The 21940-nt window shown below is 41.5% G+C and overlaps 1 protein-coding gene across 1 annotated transcript in view; it reads right to left on the bottom strand.

The window, feature by feature from the left end:
• Positions 1-21940, bottom strand: part of BMX (BMX non-receptor tyrosine kinase) — a 49576-nt gene that overhangs the window by 13447 nt on the left and 14189 nt on the right. Inside the window, exons 5-14 of the mRNA XM_082865304.1 lie at positions 21045-21164; positions 18491-18555; positions 15864-16039; positions 14298-14369; positions 13584-13637; positions 11842-11896; positions 10452-10531; positions 7533-7660; positions 3771-3845; positions 2864-3035 (exon numbers count right to left, since the gene is read on the bottom strand). Of these exons, the coding sequence (XP_082721430.1) occupies positions 2864-3035; positions 3771-3845; positions 7533-7660; positions 10452-10531; positions 11842-11896; positions 13584-13637; positions 14298-14369; positions 15864-16039; positions 18491-18555; positions 21045-21164 (997 nt within the window). The remainder of the gene's footprint in view (positions 1-2863; positions 3036-3770; positions 3846-7532; positions 7661-10451; positions 10532-11841; positions 11897-13583; positions 13638-14297; positions 14370-15863; positions 16040-18490; positions 18556-21044; positions 21165-21940) is intronic.

The raw sequence follows: 21940 nt of genomic DNA, 5'->3' as shown, positions 1-21940 counted from the left end.
AATGATGATGAGCATTACAGGATGATCCTTTAATGTTCAGATGTGTAGAGTAAATTAAATTTAACATGTCAACTTGACAAATTTTTTAACAGATGAGGATTCATTAAATGTTCAGTTATTTTTTTCCTCCTTAGTTTAACTGTAGGGACATGTGTTATCATGTTACTCAAGGCTGGGTTATGCATATTTGAGCAGTGTTAGGGACCTGCATTGCTCCCTTCAAAGGGAAGGCTTGTGGTGGGACTAAGGTCTATCACCCAATAAAAGGTGTTCCTTGAGCAAATTCAGTCACTGCCCAGGGGGCACATGGTAGGAATACCATGTCAATTGACACCTCCCACATTTCAGGCCTCCGTTTGACCGTTACATTTGAGATTTAACAGTTTCCCCTGATGATACAATTTGGACTCGTTCTCTATGACTAGGTGATTTGTTAATGACTTTTTAGGATTCTGTAGGATTACCAGCTCTCTAATAGGAAAAAATATCTTTTAAAGTTACACCATGACACAGGGGTTACACCATGACCCTAAGGGAGTTTCTGTCGGATTTTTCTGTTCTGACATCAAGGACCCCTTCCCCCGTTTTATGACAGTACAATTGCCAGAGACAGGATGAACTACATAATTTGCAGGGATCAGTGCAAAGTGAAAATGCAGGGATCCTTGTGTAAGAATTATTAAGAATTTCAATGGTGACAGCACAGCATTAAACCAAGCGCGGAGCCCTTCTAAGTGCAGGAGCCCTCGACACTGTGCAGGTTGTGTGCCCGTGAAGCCAGCCCCAGCCAAAGGCTTCTGTTTGCATAGTACCTCTGCTTCCAAACAATTCGGCAATTGCAGTATAAGTGGTTATTCTGACTCTCCGGGTGCCTTTGGTCTTCATAAAAGAATGACTAAGGAAATGGACGCTGGAAGGTCTGCTGGGTTTGCATCTCTGCTCTGCCACTTTTACTAGCTTGGTGGCCTTGGGCTAGTTATTTAACATTTCTGTGCTTTAGTTTCCTACCAAACACAACAATGTTTTCCTACCAAAGACAACAATGGTACATCCCTCATAGCCTTCTTATGAGGATTGAATGCATTAATGTTTATAAAGCACTGAGAGATGCCTGTAAACAGTGTATATAAGTGTTTAAGTAAACTTTTAAAAAATGTTATTCCTCTGTAGCAGGCTAGGCTTTGTGGTTTCAAGTGTCTTTGACCAAAGGCCTGCTGTAGCATTGTTTTTCATACCATGCTGATTGGTTCCTTAGAGTAGGATGGCCAGCTCACTGTCCCAGTTTGCCTGGGACTGAGGGGTTTCCCAGGATGTGGGACTTTCAGTGCTGAAACCAGGAAAGTCCCAGGCAAAAATGGATGGTTGGTCACCCTTCAAAGTCTGATTCACCATGCTGACAAGAGGTATAATCATTAAAAGAGTTCTTTGTACTTACATACATGGGGGGGGAGGGGGGGAGGGGGAGGGAGGGGGAGGGGGGGAGAGAGGGAGAGAGAGAGAACACACATGAATTGCCAAGAGTTGAGAGCTGTGCTTGGAGCTGAGGTCCATTAGGAAGGGTATCTTCATTTATCAGATGAGGAAAGAAGTAGGGTGAGAACAGGACTTGTACCACACTGTGTTGGGATATTGTTGTAGGGCGTTAGTTTTCAGTAGTGCCTTAGTCCTGGCCACTAGAAGCTCGTGCCCTTGGGCATGTGCTTTACAGGGCCCCACTCTGTTCCTCATTCCACCGCATCCCTCCCCACAGGACAAAGAGGCCAGAGGGCTAAGGAGACATGTCCACTCAGAACCAGTGTATCTCTTTATCACTCTTGGGGTACCAGGACTCTGGAATCCCCTGCCCACAAAGTACTGAGGCCTCTTCCAGGACCTTTGCAGACTCTTCCTGGTCTATCTCCCCAAGAGTGAACCATGCCATTGGTGTGCCTACCCCTAGCCGAGATAGTTGCTTGTGGGAGACACAGAGGGAGCTCGGATGTACTGAATGCTATGTCTGCACATCGGCACTGAGTACAGGATGGGGCTGGGGGTGGGAAGAGAAAGGGGAGGGGTGGAGTTTTGCAGGGGGTGGGGAGCATGGTCCAGAGGCTGACTTCTCTAAAGAGCCTTGAGAATTCTAAATTTGAATATGACCTTTCAGGTTGTTGTGAAGGTATACTTGTCAGAGGAGACGCATAGAACCAATTTTGTGTAATGGGTGTTAAATTGACTTATAACTTCTAAATATTTGTATCTATGATCTGTGGATTCTTTTTTTCCTGTTGAAAAATGGTGCATTTTTAAATTAAAGTATAGTTGATTTACGATGTTGTGTTAGTTTCAGGTGCACAGCAAAGTGATTCAGATACACACACACACACAAACACACACACACTCTTTTTCACAGTCTTTTCCATTATAGGTTATTACAAGATACTGAATACAGTTCCCTGTGCTGTACAGTAGGTCCTTGTTGCTTATCTATTTTATATACAGTGGTGTGTAGATGTTAATCCCAAACTCCTAATCTATCCCTCCCCTGACCTCTCCCCTTTGGTAACCATAAGTTGGTTTTCTATGTCTGAGTCTATTTCTGTTTTGTAAATAAGTTCATTTGCGTCATATTTTAGATTCCACATATAAGTGATACCATATGATATTTGTCTTTGTCTGTGTTCACTTAGTATGATCATCTCTAGGTCCATCCATGTTGCTGCAAATCGTATTATTCCATTCTTTTTTATGACTGAGTAATATTCCATTATATATTCTATGCTATGTGGACTCTTGATTCAGGCCTTGCAAATGTTAGGGACAGATCCGTTAGCATGAATGTCCCCTCATGGTGAGGGTAAACCACCATTCCTCAGGAGAAACTTACATCATGGTCTGGGCCTCCTGGAAGAATTCATCTTCTGACATGGAGCCCTCCTTGATCATCTTAACAGCAACATCGTACTGCCCCTTCCACTTGCCCAGATGGACCACTCCAAACTGGCCACTTCCCAGCTCCTTCAACAGGGTAATCTCTTCTCTTTTCAGTTCCCAGATTCCTAATAAGGCAAGACAGACCCTCTTTAGGATGAGAATAGAAGGCTTTGGGGCTAACAGCTTCCCAAGTGGTTCCCTCTCCAATGAGAGTTTAACACTGACAATATGAAGAACAGCAAGACCTTTTAATTTTAAGTTGATCACTTAAAAAGAAAATCCTTAGTGATATGGTCTTATGATCTATTAGACCACATGATAATGTCACCAGAACAGTATTGTTCCTGAAGCATCTACAATTATTGACAAGAAAAGTTAGAGTGAAAAAACCTTTGCCAACCAGAGGCATCTTGGAAAGACTTGGTGTCAAAATGTGCTCAGTGCCCTTAGCTTAGTAAAATATCATTACATTTTCTTATAAAATAAATTAAGCTGTGATCCAGGTTGCAAACTGGCTCCCCTGAGCAGGCAGAGAATCCCAGAAGAAGAAAGGACAGGCAGTGGGGTTCTAGAGGCTGATGACTGGGTCAGTCTTTTTGGTAATGCTGGGGAGATTACAGAGTTAGGTTGGGAGGACAGAAAAGGTTTCAGTTTGTTTAAGAAAACGAATGAATGTATTAGAGCTGAAGCCCTCCCTGACACAAGCTGAATAGGGATCTCCTCCCTGTCTTCCATCTTTTTTTTCCCAGTAAATTAACCATACATATATATATATATATATATATATATATATATATATATATATATATAATGAAAAATGGTAGGAAATGGAGTTTAAGAACCCAAGGGCATGTCCATACCACTTCCCAAGGACACGGAGATGGGAACCTTGTTGGCCTTCGTTGACACAGGGTGGCGGAGTCGTGTGATCATGCCTGCAATGGAATCAGCTTCACATCATCACATGATGACATTATATCACATCACATTACCTTACATTGGTTCACACCTCTGCTTATGCTCTCTCTAGAGCAGCTGAAAAAGCACAGAGTTCATGATGTTGTCATGCAGAGAGAGAATCCATTCTAACCATATTCATCCTGTAGTTATATTAATTTGCTTGACTTGACTAACTAGTTCTATGTAAAGCAAAAATTCAAAGAGTAAAAGCTATCAATACTTTATGTGATTTTTTAAAAATCTCATCAAAGTTAGTTGCTTGATGGAATCTTTTATTTTAAAAAGTTTCTCATTTTTATTTTGCTAGCTTTTCTTGTTTTAATTATTTTATTGCATTTGTAGCTAGCCATCAACTATTTTTTTAAATTGAAGTATAGTTGATTTACAATATTTTATTAGTTTCAGGTGTACAGCACAGTGATTCAATATTTTTATAGATTATACTCCACTTAAAGTTATCACAAAATAATGGCTCTTTTCCCCTGTGCTGTACAATATATACTTGTTGCTTATTTATTTTAGACATAGTAGTTTGTATCTCTTAGTCCCCTGTCTCTATCTTGTCCCTCCCCCCTTCCCTCTCCCCACTGGTAGCCACTAATTTGTTCTCTTTATCTGCAAGTATGTTTCTGTTTAGTTGTATTCATTCATTTTATTTTTTAGATTCCACATATAAGTCTTATTTCACTGACTTATTTCACTAAACATAAACCCTCTAGGTCTACCCAGTTGTTACAAATGGCAGAATTTCATTATTTTTTATTGCTGAGTAATATGCCATTGTATATACATATACCACATCTCCTTTATCCATTCATCTGTTGATGGACACTTAGGTTGTTTCCATATCTTGGCTATTGTAGATAATGCTGCTGTGAACATGGGGTGCATATATCTTTTCAAATTAGTGTTTTCATTTTCTTCAGATATATACCCAGGAGTGGGATTGCTGGGTCATACGGCAGTGCTATGTTGAGTTTTTTGAGGAACCTCCATGCTGTTTTCCATAGTGGCTGCACCAATTTACATTCCCGCCAATAGTGTACTAGGGTTCCCTTTTTTGCACATCCTTATTAATGTTTGTTATTTGTGGACTTTTTGATGGTAGCTATTCTGACAGGTGTGAGGTGATAGCTCACTGTGGTTTGGATTTGCATTTCTCTGATGAGTACTGATCTTGAGCATATTTTCATATGTCTTTTGGCCATCTGTATATCTTCTTTGGAAAAATGGCTATTCAGGTATTTTGCTGTCTTTTTATAGTCCCATATTTAAGTATTATACACACAGCACATACATTTGGTTAAAAAAAACAAATCCAAACAGTACACAAGGGTACAAGATAAGTAAACCACTTGAATTTTTTTAAATGAGCTTGGGCTTCCCTGGTGGCGCAGTGGTTGAGAGTCCACCTGCCGATGCAGGGGACACGGGTTCGTGCCGCGGTCCGGGAGGATCCCACATGCCATGGAGCGGCTGGGCGTGTGAGCCATGGACGCTGGGGCTGCGCGTCCAGAGCCTGTGCTCCGCAGCGGGAGAGGCCCCAACAGTGAGAGGCCCACATACCGCAAAAATAAAAATAAAAAAAATTAAAAATGAGCTTATTCCTAAATTGCATTTAACGGTCAAGTCATTTTAATTGTTTACATGGAGTTATGGTAAAGCTGGGTTACAATAATCAAAGTATTTATAGTGGTTCAAAATAACTCATTTTAAAAAATGTATGTTTCTTGCTTTAAATGTGTGATGTTTTCCAAGTCCTGGGAGCTCTCACACATGTTTCGTTTCTCTCCTTCCTTTTTTCTCTATTACTTATCTAGTTTTTACATGAGTGGTCTCTTGTAAATCCTGCACCTTTAATTAGCAAAAAAAAAAAAAAAAATTAACATACTCCTCCAAAATATGTGTATATATAATTGCTGCTGTGTTGATACAATATATGAATCATGAAATATACTCACAAATAGAAAACTTAAGAGAATTAGATTTTAGAAACAAATCTAAATAAACATTTTAGTATTTTCTTCCAATCCCCTGGGGAATTTCTTGTGTATCCTCTGGAGTGGAATCATTCCACTTGGAGACATCTATTTGTACAATACCTTTTCCAAAGTGTATTTTTCAGGTGCTACATGTTAAAATACACAATTGAAGAAATTGGGACCATGGAAAAATACAAATAAAAACCAAAATCAACACCAGGAGTAAGAGCAATTCACCCACGTGCCTGTGATCAGGTCAGGTAGAGTTGCACAAGTTTGATGCTGATCCCACAGCTTACTTTTACTAACTGTTGGAAATTCATCCAGTCACTGCCTGTAAGTGGAACTAGTCTAGATAAGACATTTAGAGTGGATTTTTAAATTTCATTTTTTTTAGGTTTATTGAGATTTTATTGACATATAACATAGGTAACTCTTAAGGTGTACAACTGTGATGATTTGATACATGTATACAGTGCAAAATGATTGCCACAATAAGGTTAGTTAATACTTCCATTACAAGGGATTTCTATATATTTTTATATTATTTTATACTATTTGTATCAGTCAATTAGGCAAAATTTCAAAAGAGTGATAGCACCCAGGGGCAGTGAGGATGAAGTGTTGCTGTTAGTGGGAGCGTACATTTCTGAATAGCATTTGACAGTGTCTGAATTTTAAACTTCTTAACCATTATCTCAAATTCCACTTTTAGGGAATTTGGCTACAGAGACACTCATACAGGTACACAGAGCTATGTTTGCATGAAACAGCCATTGTTATGTGAAAATATTGTACATGATCCAACTGCTAATCAGTATACGGTTCAGTGAATGAATTACGGAGTAATTCTACAATAGATTTCCATTAAACAGATCAGAGTGAGCTATACACATGTGCATGGGAAGACTTCTAAGACATGCAGAGTAAAGAAAGCAGGCTGAAAAGTAGTATGTATAGAATGATCTCATATCTGTAAACAGATAATGTGTGTACATACATATATATTATATATATGCATATATATAATGAATAATAAATGTTAGTGTCAGCATAGAAAAAAATTCTGTCAAAATAGACACCAGCTTGTCCATGAAGGTTATCTCTCCGATGATGCACATTTCTATATTGCTTGAATTTTGCAGTCATCTTACTTCTGTAGGCAGAAAAAAACCTGCAAATATTTTTATAAAGAGAATCTCTACTTCTAAGTCACTGAACTCACTCAACTTCATTTTTCCTGGCATTATAGAGTGTATAATGTTATATTCCAGGAAATGTAGGTTAAAAATCACAACAGTCATAGGGCTTGAGAGCATTTTCCCCCTACTTTCATGATTCCTTATATAATTAAGAGTATTAGGAGTGGGGGAAGGGATAAATCAGGAGTTTGGGATGAACAGATACACACACTACTGTATATAAAATGATAAACAACAAGGACCTACTGTACAGCACAGGGAACTACACTCAATATCTTGTAATAACCTATAATGGAAAAGAATCTGAAAAAGAATATATATATATTATATATATCTGAATCACTTTGCTGTACACCTAAAACATTGTAAATCAACTATACTTCAATTTAAAAAAAAGAGTATTAGGAGGGTCAGTAATATCCAAGAAAATTTATATTTATCAACAAGGACCCATAAAAGAAAAACTGAACCAAGTTACCTGCTGAATTGTGTTGATGATAGTGAATAAGCTTTGGAATGGAATCAAAACAGTAGTTTTCTGCCAGGTACAATTTGTTCTCGGCATTTGTATGCACATGGTAATGTTTGACGGTTCCTTTTTTATCACTAGTAAGGAAGAAAGAATGTTAGAATGTTTTTAATAAACAAGTGAAGCTTGATTACATAATGGTTAAATCATTATTTTATGTGCATTTGCAGAGTTTAGAAAGGGAAGTCAGAGGTGGCTTCTGAGTCTTGACATCTAGTGTTTTTCTGGAGGTGTCCACGATAATCCATAAGTATGGAAGAGGGCTCCTCTCTGAACTCAGTGGATCCTTTGTGCTCATACAGAATTCATCTATAATAAAATCCCCCCTTTCTGTACCGTTCTTCCTTTAGTAAGTATAAAGCCGGCATCTTCCTTTGGTGATTGAGAGCCCTGCAGTTTTCAGGATCATTATTCTGAACATTAATTCTCTTTTAGGATAGTAATGGAGATTAAAAGGTGGGAGGCAAAGGTCATTAGGCTGTGGATGGGAAGCTCTTTTGGGAGTGGAGTGTACAGGTTGGAGTTGGTGGGAATAGCCTTAAATTCCTCATGCGAATTTGTGCCTTTTTCCCATAAAACTTTTTTTTTTTCTGTTGCTCTACTTGTAGAAAATAGTGGTGAATTGATGCACGTTGATTTAGGCTAACCAGGAATGATATGCCTGTCTTAGATGTTAGAGTCTAACGTAGCGGTCAAGAACTGGGCTTTGAGTACATTTCTATTGCTGGCTAGCTACCTCATCCAGTTGTTGGAAAGCTCAGATGAGAGTATGTATATATCAGTTGCACTATGCTTGGCACATAAGAAACTGTTAATATATTCTTGTTGCTGTAATGTCAGCCTCGTTAGAATTACAGTTATAAAAAGGAGAAAGGATGCTTTCTTGTTGCATATGGCTCACTGGCTCTTGGTCTGAGCATCACATTCACTCCAGCCGAATGATGGTGCTTCATTAAAGAAGGCTTCTGTAGTCTTTCATTGGGATTCTTTTCATTTGATTCCTCATCTATTTGCTGATTTTTTTTTTCTATGTATCCACCTTCAAAAATGAATCTGGTGTCAAGAAGCTTAACTAAGAGGACTTCTGACATCAGGTTTGGCTGAAACTGGAGGCCCTGAGGGCCATAGAGCTTTTGATATTCAGTGAACCAAGCCTTCTCCCCCTTCTTACTGGGTTGGCTTTAGTCAGCATCCAAGTTTGCAAGCTAGTACACGAGGTGCACCGGGGATGTGGCTTCTGGCCCTGGAAAATGCCATGTGAATGCTTATGGTACATGCTATTATCTCAAATTGGAGGTAGGTACTCTGTAAAAAAAATTCCCGAAATAAAATAACTTTTTCATCACTTAATTATTTAAAAAATACATATATGCACCACAAGGCAGGGCACATGGAGAAACCACCAAGGCCCTTCAGTCATTCAAGGTCGTTCAATCCAAGCATTAAAAAAGGGGTCGCACACATAGACTTTTTTTTTCAAATGGCCCTAATCGAGATTTGACCAGATTCTCATTCCAAAACATTGGGTGGTTTCAGCATAGACACAGGGATATGATTGAGGGAACATGAACTTGGCTGTTGAAGGCCTGGCTTCAAGTCTGTCATTTATTAGTTTTGAGGGTGGTCTTTATAAGCTCTCTTTGAGAGTGGCATGGACATATATACTCTACCAAATGTAAAATAGCTAGTGGGAAGCAGCCGCATAGCACAGGGAGATCAGCTCGGTGCTTTGTGACCACCTAGAGGGTGGGATAGGGAGGGTGGGAGGGAGATGCAAGAGGGGGAGGGGATGTGGGGACATATGTATATGTACAGCTGATTCACTTTGTTATAAAGCAGAAACTAACACACCATTGTAAAGCAATTATACTCCAATAGAGATGTTAAAAAAAGAAAAAATAAAAGCTCTCTTTGAACCTCAGTCCTCTCATATGTAAAATGATGTAAATAAAAACAGCTTTCCTGTTTGCTTCACAGGATGTTTAGAAGGAACAAAAAGGCTAACAACCAATGGGAAAGTGGCTTGTAAGACTCTGGAGGGGGACCCTAATGTTGGTGAGGGTGACTTGCCTGAGGTAACCGTGGGGCCTTATATACCTAAGCATGCGGGGGAGGGAGGCAGGTAGAATTACTGTTTCCCAGCAACAACAATGCTAGTGATTACTATTGCTTTATTAAGTGTGTGCTCTGTGTCAGGCACTGTTCTGATCCAATTTGTGAATTAACCCACTTCATCCATAGAACATAATAATGGTTATTATGTCCACTTTTCAGATGAGGAAGTTGAGGCACAGAAGTTAAGAAACTTGCCTAGTGTCATAACGTTTTGAAATGGCAGAGTCAGGATTTGGACTCAGAGGTGCAGCTTAACACCAGAACTCTTAACCACACCAACAGGACAGCACCCCAGAAAGAAGCCATCCAGGGAACACAGCTACACTGATTCAACCTCCTGCTCCCACTGGAAAGACTTACTAAAAACCAGACACCGGGCTAGGTTTCTCAGCTCAGCAGGTGGCTAGGGCCAAGAGTGTAGAGGCACCATTGCTATTATTTTTCTCTTTCTAGGGTTAGGATGAATCAAGGGGGAATAACGCAGGATGCCTTTAACAAATGTTAAAGGCTCGCCATGCGCTGGGCGCTCTGCTGCGGTCTGGGATGGGCAGGAGAGAATCGCCCAGAAAACAGCCTCTTGATAGTACGGGGTGGGGCGGGGGAAGGCAACTACGAATGGTCACATTCCACAGAAATACTTTGATCCCAAATTCCAGAGCTTAAAGATGGGATCTTATCCCCAAATGTGACTGAATGACCAGCATATTCAAAGAACATACACAAGAAGGCGAAAGAAGTCCGCATCATACTTACTTCATAGCCTTACTAAACAAGGACACTGTGTACATTCCCGGCTGGCTGGAATTTCTAACCATAAATGCTCCTTCTTTTCCCTAAATAGGAAGGAGAGTGTGGAAGGGACAGAAAACATTTTCATTATTCTTGAAAACGATTTGCCCTGGTAGGTTGGTCGGAAAGTAGATCTTTTAGATCCACTTTAGACATTGATGGTACAGATTACTCACCAGTTGGCACAGAAGGGACCCCTGGTTTAGCTTTCCTCCTTCTCTCACTCAGTGTCCTTATAGATCTACCCTGTGTGCTTCAACTCTTCCTCCCCAGTTAATTTTTAACCTTCTCTGATAATTTTCCCTGTTTTGTGTTTGTGCAAGCCTAACGTTTTCATCTTTCAGAAATAAAATTTAAAACCACATATCACCATATCATGCCCTTGGAAGGTTTTAGAAAACCAAAGATGCAGAACAAATCATTTATTAAATTTATGCTCAACTTGTCTTCTGTAATGTGCTGATTCTAAGCAAATTTAGATTTAGACGAAGTGGATATTAAACTGTGCATGTGGCGAAATAGCGAGTTAGGTAGTGACCACCACGTTCTCACTAGGGCCCCTCCAAGAAATAATTGGTGTGTGTCGTATTAGGTTGAACTATAGCAAAGTGTCACTTTTGTAGGTCAAAAGAGTTTGCAATTGGTAAGTCCATTACCAATTAGTACCAAAATCCGATAGATTTATTCCCCATTACATCTGCTGTACTCTGGTTTAGGTGCTAATGGTTTTAGTGACAGGCTTGAAGTATGAGGTACAGGTGGCCCCCAGTAAATCATCTCTCTGTGTATTCCTGCCCTGTGTAGTCCCCTCCCACATCGACTTTGGGCTGGCCCAGGTGATTTGCTTTGGCCAGTGGGACATTAGCAGACGTGGCAAAAGCTGAGACTCTGTAATTGCTTGCACTGAACTGTGGGGCTTGGCCTCTTCAGCCACTGCCTTGAGATGACCATGCCGTGAGGAAGCCCAAGTTAGCCACATGCAGATGGAATATGGCACCCTGGTTGACTACCCCAGCTGATCCCACCCTTAGTCAATCCACCAGCTGAATGCAGCCACATGAGTGGCCCTGACCAAACCTGCAGAACTGCCGGCCCCGCTGACTCACAGAACGGTGAAGAATCATAAAGCTTGTTGTTTCAAGCCACTAAATTTTGGAGTGGTTTATTATAGAGCACTGGGCTTAGAGGAAGTGGCTAGGTGTGAAGGGCCTGGTAACCCACAGGGTGGGCAATTAACACTATCACGTCTTGACTGTATAATTAGCAGTAAGGTTTCTATGAGCAGTGCATTACCCTCCACGCCCAACAATAGAAAGACATTCTTAGAGGCTATTTTAAAGACTAGACTACTTACCTTTTGTCTCAGTAACTGCTCAGATTGTGACCTGGAGATGTTACCTGCAAACCAGCTGCAATAGAAAGGAATTCCATTTTGAGAATTAATAGGTTTTAATTGCATAACTTGTCACTTAAGTTTCTCACCTGTAAAATGAGGCATTGACCCAGATCAGGGTTTTCCAAACCTGGCTGTTCAAGAGGATCACTTGAGGAGCTGTTAAACACTCAGATTCCTAAGTCTCCGCCACCAGTTATGATTCTGGGTGGGGCCTGCGTATCTTTCCTGATCATTTCCCCAATGCACGCCTCTCACACCCCATTGGAATCTAGAAATGATGGAGATAGAGACTGTCTATATGGTCAGATCTGGGCTTTCCAAGTCAAAGAAAGCCTTCCAGTTCATCTAAATGCGAAAGACTAAAATCCATGATTAGAGGTTCTCTCCCTTTGGTTTAAGTCTTTGTCACCTGTTAAAGTATAAATATCTTTGAATAATTTTTGTGCTAGCCTTTCTCAGTCATTTTTCTTTTTAACATCTTTATTGGAGTATAGTTGCTTTACAGTGGTGTGTTAGTTTCTGCTTTATAACAAAGTGAATCAGTTATACATATACATATGTTCCCATATCTCTTCCCGCTTGCGTCTCCCTCCCCCCCACCCTCCCTCTCCCACCCCTCCAGGCGGTCACAGAGCACCGAGCTGGTCTCCCCGGGCTATGCGGCTGCTTCCCACTAGCTCTCTGTTTTACATTTTGTATCTCAGTCATTTTTATCTTAGTTTGAATGATTCCAGTAGTTGCTTTCCAGAGGGTAGATGTTGGGGAAGAAGCTACAGTTAAAGGGGAGCTAGAAGGTGGTGAAGAGTGACATGTACTTTGTAAATGCTCTCACTGCGCTCGTAGCCAATGAATCAGTAACAGCACTCATACAAAACCAGAACTAGAAAAATGTGTTATCCTAGTGTCCAACTGAATTGGTCGCTGTTGGGTAGCAGGTGTCTGAGAGATGCACTGTGCCATTGCTCCCACCTCTCCTTAATGCCAGACTTTAAGTCCAGGGGATGATTATTTTGTCCCTATTTGTTGTCGAATGGTAGAGTCTTAGATTTTGGAAAGGACCTTAACAACCACTTAAGACCACCCTGTCTCAGTATAATTGGGGCGATCACACATTCTTATTTGCCCAGAGGAGTCCAGTTTATGCCTGATGTCCAGATGTAACATTGAGCAGTGCACTCTTTCTCTTTCTAAAGTGTCCTAGTTTGGATGTTCAATGATAAGGTCACTCTAGGAATAGGAATCTCTCAACATAAATGCTGTGATATTCAAGGCTCCGTTGTGCTACCTTGTAAAATTACTGCATCATAACTAACTTCACAATTGGACTCGACGCTAATAAGAGCCTTCAAACATCATCCTGGCAAGGAGCCTCCAGGGAAGAAATAATCAGCAGAAATGTCATGGGCTGCATCTATGAAGTCAAAGCGAAATGAAGAGGAGGCCAGGTGTGTGATAGATCCCAGGAATATGTGCAGCTGGTTTAGATCATCCAGACTGGGGAAAAATACTTTCATTAGCAACAACCCAGTTCCTTGTCACCCATCCTCCAGATACATGGCCCAGAACCTCACATGAGTGCCTCCATGTAAATACAGCCTCCTGAGCAAGTTTGAACCATCTGCTTGTAACCTTAGGGGGAGAAAACAATAGAAACATCTATGTCTAGTTTTAGAGAAACACAGAGGACTTTCAAAACTCACTCATAGTCATCAAGGTTTTCCTCTTCTTCAGATGAACTTGACTCAGGGGATCCCCTTAAGAAGAGAGGGAATGACATGAATACAAAAAAAAAAACAAACCACCAAGAAGTAATCCAAGTGCCTCCCAGTGCCATATCAGATCCCACCCTGCTTTCATCCATGTGAGTAAAAGCTGGACTGTTAGCTTTCCCTTTTCTGCACTTGGCAAGGTGTCAGCAAAGTGAAGAGAGAATTGCTTAAAAGTTGAGCTCATGCCCAGTTTCATGAGAAATTGGCTCCTTGATACAGAAGGCCCCCAGGAATGTAGATTTCTTGGACTCTGTCAGAAGAGCGGGCTCGTGAAATAAATGAGGATGCTTCCGGGAGAGCCGTGATACGAAGCTAGAGAAAATCTTGGTTGTGCATAGAGCTATTCTCAGAGAAGAGTTACTCAACTCTACATTGTTTTCCCGCCTGCTAGAGATGCCTGAGCCCGGTGTGTCCATGTTCACGAGAACACCAGTGTATATCATGAACCATGGGTAGGAAATTTCAGCGTGACCCAGAAGCCATCAACTCAGACCACCTGCAGGGTTCAGAGAAGCAAACTAGCTGGATTTGTTTTATATTTACCTTAAAAAGTAAAGGCTAGTTGCAAAATTATCACAAATGTGGTTAGTTTTCCTGCCAAAGGCAGAAATCCTGGGTGTAAAAGAATATCTGAATTTGATTTACCATGACATCTTTAGGGTGCTGTGATCTGCAGCATTTCTTTCCCTTTGGTTACTGCATGCCAGATCTTCACTGCTACAAAAAAGAGGGATGCATTTCGTAAATTGATGTTTGTTTATAAATGTTAAATGACAAAAGTAGTTTTGTTAGATATGTTTCAGCTTTCACAGTTTGACCCATATATGTCACTTGGTTTGGAAATGGAAGCTAATGAGTCGTTTTCACATTTTCATCCTTGCAGGGACTCCACTAAAAAGCAGTAGTTTGACAGGATGCCTAAAGAAAAGAGAATTTTTAATAATGGCTCATAATAACCCCAAACAATAGAAAACTTGGAATAATAAATCATCCTGACTGGGTTTGCCCTGATTTTCTTGTATGTATGCAAGCATTCTGTTGCTGATATATTTTAAAATAAGTTATTTTCCTCTTTGCTGTTATGATTGCAAAGGAAAGTCCTGAAAATACCAAACCGTTTAACTCCATGTGGACACAGATGGATCTGCAGGATTCTCTTCATCCTCTGCCACCCATCATTTTATCTGTCTCATTTGGGGTGCAAAGCGGAGCATGGGGAAGTACTGACTTCTCCAAGTCCAAAGGCTGTGTTATTTGGAATGTAGGACCTACTTCCTGTTTGCCTTCACAGCCCAGGGTCTTTCTCAAAACCACACTTCAGTGAATGCCTGGAGAAGCCCCAGCACAGCAATGCCTCCTTCCCCAGCTTCCCAAACAGCCTTGCTCACGAACATAGCTTTTTCCCTTCAGTTCTTCATAAGAAAACGCTTACTTAAAAATGCTAAGTGAAAAAAAAATGCTAAGCGATTTATTTAGCCTTTTTGTGGTTTTTAAGAGCACGTGGAGAGTATCCATCAATTGTGCATCGCTTAGGTTTATCCACATGGGAGAATACTATACAGACATTCAAAGTAATCAGGCAGGTTGCACAGCACTGGGAGTGTAATGGGCACCACTGAACTGTACACTGCAAAATGACTAAGGTGGTAAATTTTACATGACGTTTTACCACAATTAAAACTTTAAAAAATTAAAAATTTAGTATGTTCTCATGTATTCAAATGGGAAAAATGTCCCAGATGTTAAGTGAAAAGAGGAACTGGCAAAGAAGACTGTGTGGGCGAAGGTGTACATCCTGAGAAGGCAGCCATGGCCTCACTTGATCGACTAGTCATTTGGCCAGTGATGCCGAAGTGCATTAAAAAGTAACCCAGTCGAAGCTCTCTCAGACAGAGGATATAGTTGAAAGATTTGGTGTTCTGGAACACGGGGTTATTTGGAGGTGGAGGGGAGAGAAAGGAAAGGGAATAAAATGCTCAAGTATTACTTAGATCATTAGATATGATCATCTAAATGGAAAGTCTGTGCTGCTGGGTCTCAGCAGGGCCGCCGCTGCCCAGGCTTCCGGCTCAGGCACCGACCATTTTCTCGGAGGGCATCTCTATCTCAGCTGAGGCCTGTGTGGACCGAGTTGAGGCTCAGCTCCAAGGCAGTGAGTGGGGCAGTGTCTACTCTGTGCGCCGCACAGCCAGACTGGAAGCTGGGGTTTACCTTTTGAGTCCTCTTACTTGCCACCAGTCAGGGCAGTCTTCTCTGGGCATGAACCACGTGTTGACGTTTGACTGGGAGCCACAGTTTTTCTTGGAGTCGCTGTCATACTGAGCTAGAGCGGTACTTGAAGATGGTTCATCCATCTTGAGAACAGGAACTGCTCGAGGGACCTTCAGCTTTGGAGGATAAGATTTTAGTACATCACAGTGAGGCGCAGATGCATGAACTGGGGACTAACAACCAAAGTATATTAGCTCTTAAATTTTAAAAAATCGGAAGGAAGGGAGGAGGGAAGGGGGGGAGGGAGGAAGGAAGGGGAGGGGGGGAGGGAGGGAAGGAGAAGGAGGGGGAGGGAGGGAGGAGGGAAGGAAGGGAGCAGGGAGGGAGGAAGGAGGGGAGGGAGGAAGGGAGGGGAGACAGGGGAGGAAGGGAGGAGGGGGAGGAGGGCGGGAGGGAGGGGGAAGGAAAAATGGGGAAGGGAGAAACGGGGGAGGGAGGGGGAGGGAATTACTTGCCAGAGACTAGATGCCATGGTTTTGGGCTCCTAAATTATCCTCTGCTCTTAGATTTGTTTAAAATAAACTTTATTAGCGTATAATTTACATACCACATACTATAAAATTCACCCTTTGTAAGTGTCGAATTCAGTGATTTTTAGTAAATTTATCAGGTTGAGCAGTCACCACCACAATCCAGTCTTAGCATCTTTCCATCAGCCCTGTAAGATCTCTCGGGCCCATTTGTAGTTAGTCCCCGTTCCCATCCTGCCCCTAGGTAACCACTAATTGACCTTCGCTTATTCTGGACATTGCTCTTAGGTGTTTTACAGAGCCGTAATTTTCAAGCTTCAGGGCTGGAGCATGTATCCAAACCACAAAAAGCAACATCACTGACAACAGACTAAAACTCCCAACCCTTAAAAATTCCATCAGTTTCCTGGGGCTGCCATAACAAGTTACTACACATCTGGTGGTTGAAGACAACAGAAATTTATTCTCTCACAGCTCTGGAGGTCAAAAGTCCAAAATGAAGGTTTCACTTAAAGGCTGTGGGGGAGGATCTTTGCTTGCCTCTTCCAGCTTCTGGTGGTTCTAGGCATTCTTGGCTTGTGGCGTCATAAGTCCAATCTCTGCTTAGGTCTTTAAATGGCCTCCTTCTCTGTGTATCTCTCTGTGTCCCCTCATCTTCTTATAAGGACATCAGTCATTGAATTTATGATCTATTCTAATCCATTATGATCTCATCTTGATCCTTAACTAATTATATCTGCAAAGACCCTCTTTACAAATGAGGTCACATTCTGAGGTTTTGGGTGGACATGAATCTGGGGAGACAAAAATTCAACCTATGACAATAATGGATTTCTTTTTGTCCTTCATGTTGGTTTACAAAAGTTATATGGTTTTAACTTAGATAGAAAGAGAGAAGTAAGTACGTGTGAATGTGGGTAGGTGAAAATAAGTACCCAAGACACCACAGAGCTGATGGGTGGATGGAGATGCTCCCTTACTTTCAGGTGAGCTTCCAGAAAACCACAAGGAGGCCATTTTATGTGTCTCCTGGCATTTGAGGAGGCTGACGCCTACCTGGGAAGCCTAAAAGCAGGGAGCACGAGCCACATAGTTTTACTAAGCAGAGCAGTCAAGGTTTTGTTTGTTTTCCTGTAGGCCAACTCCACCCTTGAGTGAGGGTTGGCTGGGAGCCACCTTGAAAGGAACTCTGCCCTAGATGAGTGAACGGACCCAGTAGAAAGTTTGAGGGCTAGAAACCGAAGAGCTAAGGGTCAAGACATTTGCTCTGTCGTAAAACTCCACCCCAGGGGGAAATCCACGAAAGTGTCCTGTATGATAAAGAATCAGCATTGGAAACCTGTCTCACCCAGAAGCCACCACTGCCAAATCATGATGGGAGTGGCCACGTATGACTGTCTCTTTTTCATTATACCCTCTCTTCCTGGGCCTCAATCCTGAAAGCGTCAGAAATCTCAGCCTCTCCCTGACCTCTCCCCCAAAGCAGGCTGCCCTCTGAATGCAGACTTGAGCTAAGGGAAGGGGGGGATGTTTCAACTTGAAATGACGTTTCGAGTCATGGGATTATAACATTGGATGGATCACTTTAGAGGCTGTTCTCATGACTACTAGTAATTGGGAAATTTTATGTCATCTGAGGTAATGACATACCTCAGGGACAGAGAAGAAAGCCCACCAAGTGGCTCTGAAGGGATAATGGAGGGAAAGAATTATATTCTGCTTGTGCCCTATGGGGTCCCATTCCTTTGCCAGGATACGTACACGAGGCAGACTTAGCCATGCTGGTGGTGGGGGAGGAATGTCAGCCAATATAGCTGCCTGTTATATGCGATGCCATCTTAAGGGCTTCTCCCACATACATCATTTTTTGCGTTTACAGGTTAGAAAAAGGCCCAGTCGTTAAATGCAAAAAAACATAAAACGGTTCTTTGTTTGAGTTTATTATTTGCTACTGCCATGGCTGTTGGCGATAGGTCACGTCTTCTCTCTCTTTGCCGGGCATTCTGAATGAAGCCCATGTATTCCAGTCTTGAATTTGGCAACTCTTGGTTTATTTAATATATATTGACTATGAAAAAAATTGAAATGTTGACTTACCACTCTGTCTGGGAAGATGGGAGCTCTGTGTTTTTCTTCTTTGGGTTCAATGTGCAGATCAGCATCTGAAGAGTAAAACCAAGTAATAGCAGAAAAAACTTTAAATAAAACAAAGCAAAACACCCAATGTTATGAATCAAAAGAGTGAACTAGATTGTGTGAGCAATACTCCAGATTACATGAACTTAGAACATCTGGAGTGATTCTGTTGCTTTCCTGTATAATACCCAACTCAGATACCACTTCACCATTGATGATCAGTATCTTCCCAAGTGGATAAGAAATTCAAGGTCCTCTAAATTCTATAAACTGTTACTTTATGCCACATTTCTACCTCGTCTCTGAGTAACATATCTAATCTCATTGGGTAGTATCTACGAGCCTAGGATTCAGAATCCATGTCTGATTCTTCTTTGATCAGCTCATACAAGATGCATAGAAATAGCTGATTTATAAGTGAACAAACTTATCCTATGCTTCCCCCCACCACCCCGTTGTTAGGATACTTGCTGGTTTTTCTTTCTACTCACACATGTAGATAGACATCCAGGTTGTGAGGGTGAAGCCATTGTATGTCTTATAAGTGGGGTCACCATATGGTGTATTGACTCAGCGGGAACCTTTCTGACAGTGATGGGTAGGCTTTTAATAACTATGCCAGGTCCCCAGCTGCAGGATGGACTGTCCCAAGCAAATTGGGGTGTGTGGTCAACTTATTTATAGGCCATATATACCTTGGACAGAGGATGGTCCATGACATTTTGGAAACAGAAGGAAGCAAAGATGCCCAACTGTTCCCTTCCTAGTAGATGTGCCTGCGGGCTGCCTTGTAGCTCAGCAGAGGAGGAGGCCGAGGGAAGAAGTGACACTTAGGCAGACAGACAATATCACAGCTGTCTGCAAGCCATGACACCTCTACTACGTTCTGTAGTTTTCTTCAGAGGCCGGCAGAGAGCCTTTGGCACCCAGGACACACGGCAGGTGCCACCCAGACAGGGCCCAGGAGGATAACCCCAAGGCAGTGCTCTCTCTGGCCTGTTTTCCTGCTCTTTACCAGGGAGTTAGGGCAGAGTCAGAGCTGGAATCTGGCCTGCTGAGTAATAATGCTGACCATAGACAGAATCATTGGGGTAAATGATTAATGCTGTAAGGAGACATTACTCTCTGGCCCTTCACACTGGAGGGAAGATCCATGCACAGTCCATTCTGTATAGTTCATTAAATCATTACAATTCATGAGTATAAAGGGCAATGGGATCTAATTAAGATGAATAAATATTCATTGTGTAGTTTAATTGAGATGGGAAATACAATGAATATTTAGTCACTGATTTTTGTGTGTGTGTGTGGTATGCGGGCCTCTCACTGTGTGGCCTCTCCCATTGCGGAGCACAGGCTCCGGACGCGCAGGCCCAGCGGCCATGGCTCACGGGCCCAGCCGGTCCGCGGCATGTGGGATCTTCCCGGACCGGGGCACGAACCCGTGTCCCCTGCATCGGCAGGCGGACTCTCAACCGCTGCGCCACCAGGGAAGCCCTAGTCACTGATTTTATTGTAAAATTACCCATAATAACATTAACACGATTGTCGGGGGTCAATACTATTGTAGGGTGAATTTGAATAATATTTCACATCCTTGTTTTACAGTTCTTGAAGTTGTTATCATGCAGCTGATCTCATTTAATTCTTTAAAGTCATTATAGTCCAAGCATAGTTTGTCCAGGCTGGTAAAACTGTTACCAGAATAAGTTCTCCTTCTTATTTATCAACAACTTCATGTTGTTAAACAATGATAAACTTCTAAAATATATGACTGCTTCATGTAAGTATCCTGGTGATACAGTAGGACCCCGTAGGGCACAAGCAAAAAACAGCATAATTCTTTCCCTCCATTAGCCCTTCAAAGCCACTCAGTGGGCTTTCTGTCCCTGGATAAAGTGTCAGGCAGATTTCCCTGGGAATAAAAGTCTGGGTAGAATCCGATTGCACGTAAAGCAAACCCTACACTACTTTCTGTGATGTTATTAAGAAATCAGCAAACATGTACAGAATGGCAAACCACGTTAAATATATCTTTGAAAACTTGGCCATCCATCATTTTGGTATATATGGTGATTAAAAGTGTTACTTAAATTTTATCCTTGGACATATTTTTGAAAAGAATGTTGGTTTTTTAAGTTTATGATGTTAGTTTGTGCACCATGGTGATATGTTCACCACGTTCTACCCATCTGGAGTTTATCTTCAACCAGGAAGAATTTTGGGAGGAAATAAACAGCTCCTTGCTTGATTTATGATTTCCGTTTAAAAATATTTCTCATGACATGAATGAATGGCAGATGTTCATATTGTTATTATTTTAAGGAACATGACTCAGTTGACCCTGGAATTAGGTTTCATTTGCTAGATATCATGTTCGAAGCTGGATATTCATGATGCTGACCAATCTGGCACATCTTGTTTTCCTGAAGTGGCGAGCTGTTCTGGCATTTGCCAGGTTTGCCTAAAGGGCATTGTCCACCCAGGGTCCAGCCCAACAGAGGGGTCACATTACATGCTTCCCAGAGAGTACATCCTGGGGCCGCTTTGCAGCTCTGCTGGCAGCACAGGAACTTCCCGTAGGCGAAGAATCCACTGTGGTACTTGATCAGCAGATGGGGGTTGCCCCTTATCTCTGGGGAGCAGGCAGGAAGAAAGCACAGCATGAGTAAACGTTGGCCCAAGAGAAGAAACACATTCAGTAAGTGCTGTTATCAGAAAACAATGAAAACCTCATTTTGCTAGCAACCAGCCTAGGGGCAAATGGTTCCCAAAGGATGTAAGTCTTTCCCTCAGAAGTTACAAAGCCAAAAAGAAAAGTCCAATCATGTTTTAGTAAGAACAACACAATAACTTCTATCAGTCTTTAAAAAATACTGCTAGAAACTACATATACGCATCAGCTTGGTGTTAGGATTTTAGAGTAGGACTAGATCTTAGCAAGAAGAAAAGAAGTTTCCAATAAACATGTACTCCTCCCGCTTCTGCTTTCTATTTTGAAACATTTCAAATGTGCAGAAAAGTTGCAAGAATAGTGCAGTGAATGTCCATATACCCTTCACACAGAGTCACCAGCTTTTAACTGTTTGTTTGTTTCATCTCATTTTCTCTCTGTACATACACATTATTATTATTATTAAAATTTTTATCATTATATTTTGCTTAACCATTTGAGAGTAAGTCACAGATATCATGACCTAAATAATGTCATCCATCACTACTTGAGCGTGTAACTTCTGTTAACAAGGACATTTCCTTACATAACCGTAATACAATTATCAAATTCAAGAAATTTAACACTGATACCATACTATGACTTAATATATATTTTGTATTCAAAACTTTTCCAGTTATTCCAATAATACCCTTTGTAATCATTCACTTTTTCTGATCGAGGATCCAGTCTAGAAA

Source organism: Leucopleurus acutus, assembly GCF_964270905.1.
Source record: "Leucopleurus acutus genome assembly, chromosome: X".
NCBI classification, from domain to species: domain Eukaryota; kingdom Metazoa; phylum Chordata; class Mammalia; order Artiodactyla; family Delphinidae; genus Leucopleurus; species Leucopleurus acutus.
Note: the sequence above shows the minus strand (reverse complement) of the source record. Positions and strands in the feature narration are given on the sequence as shown.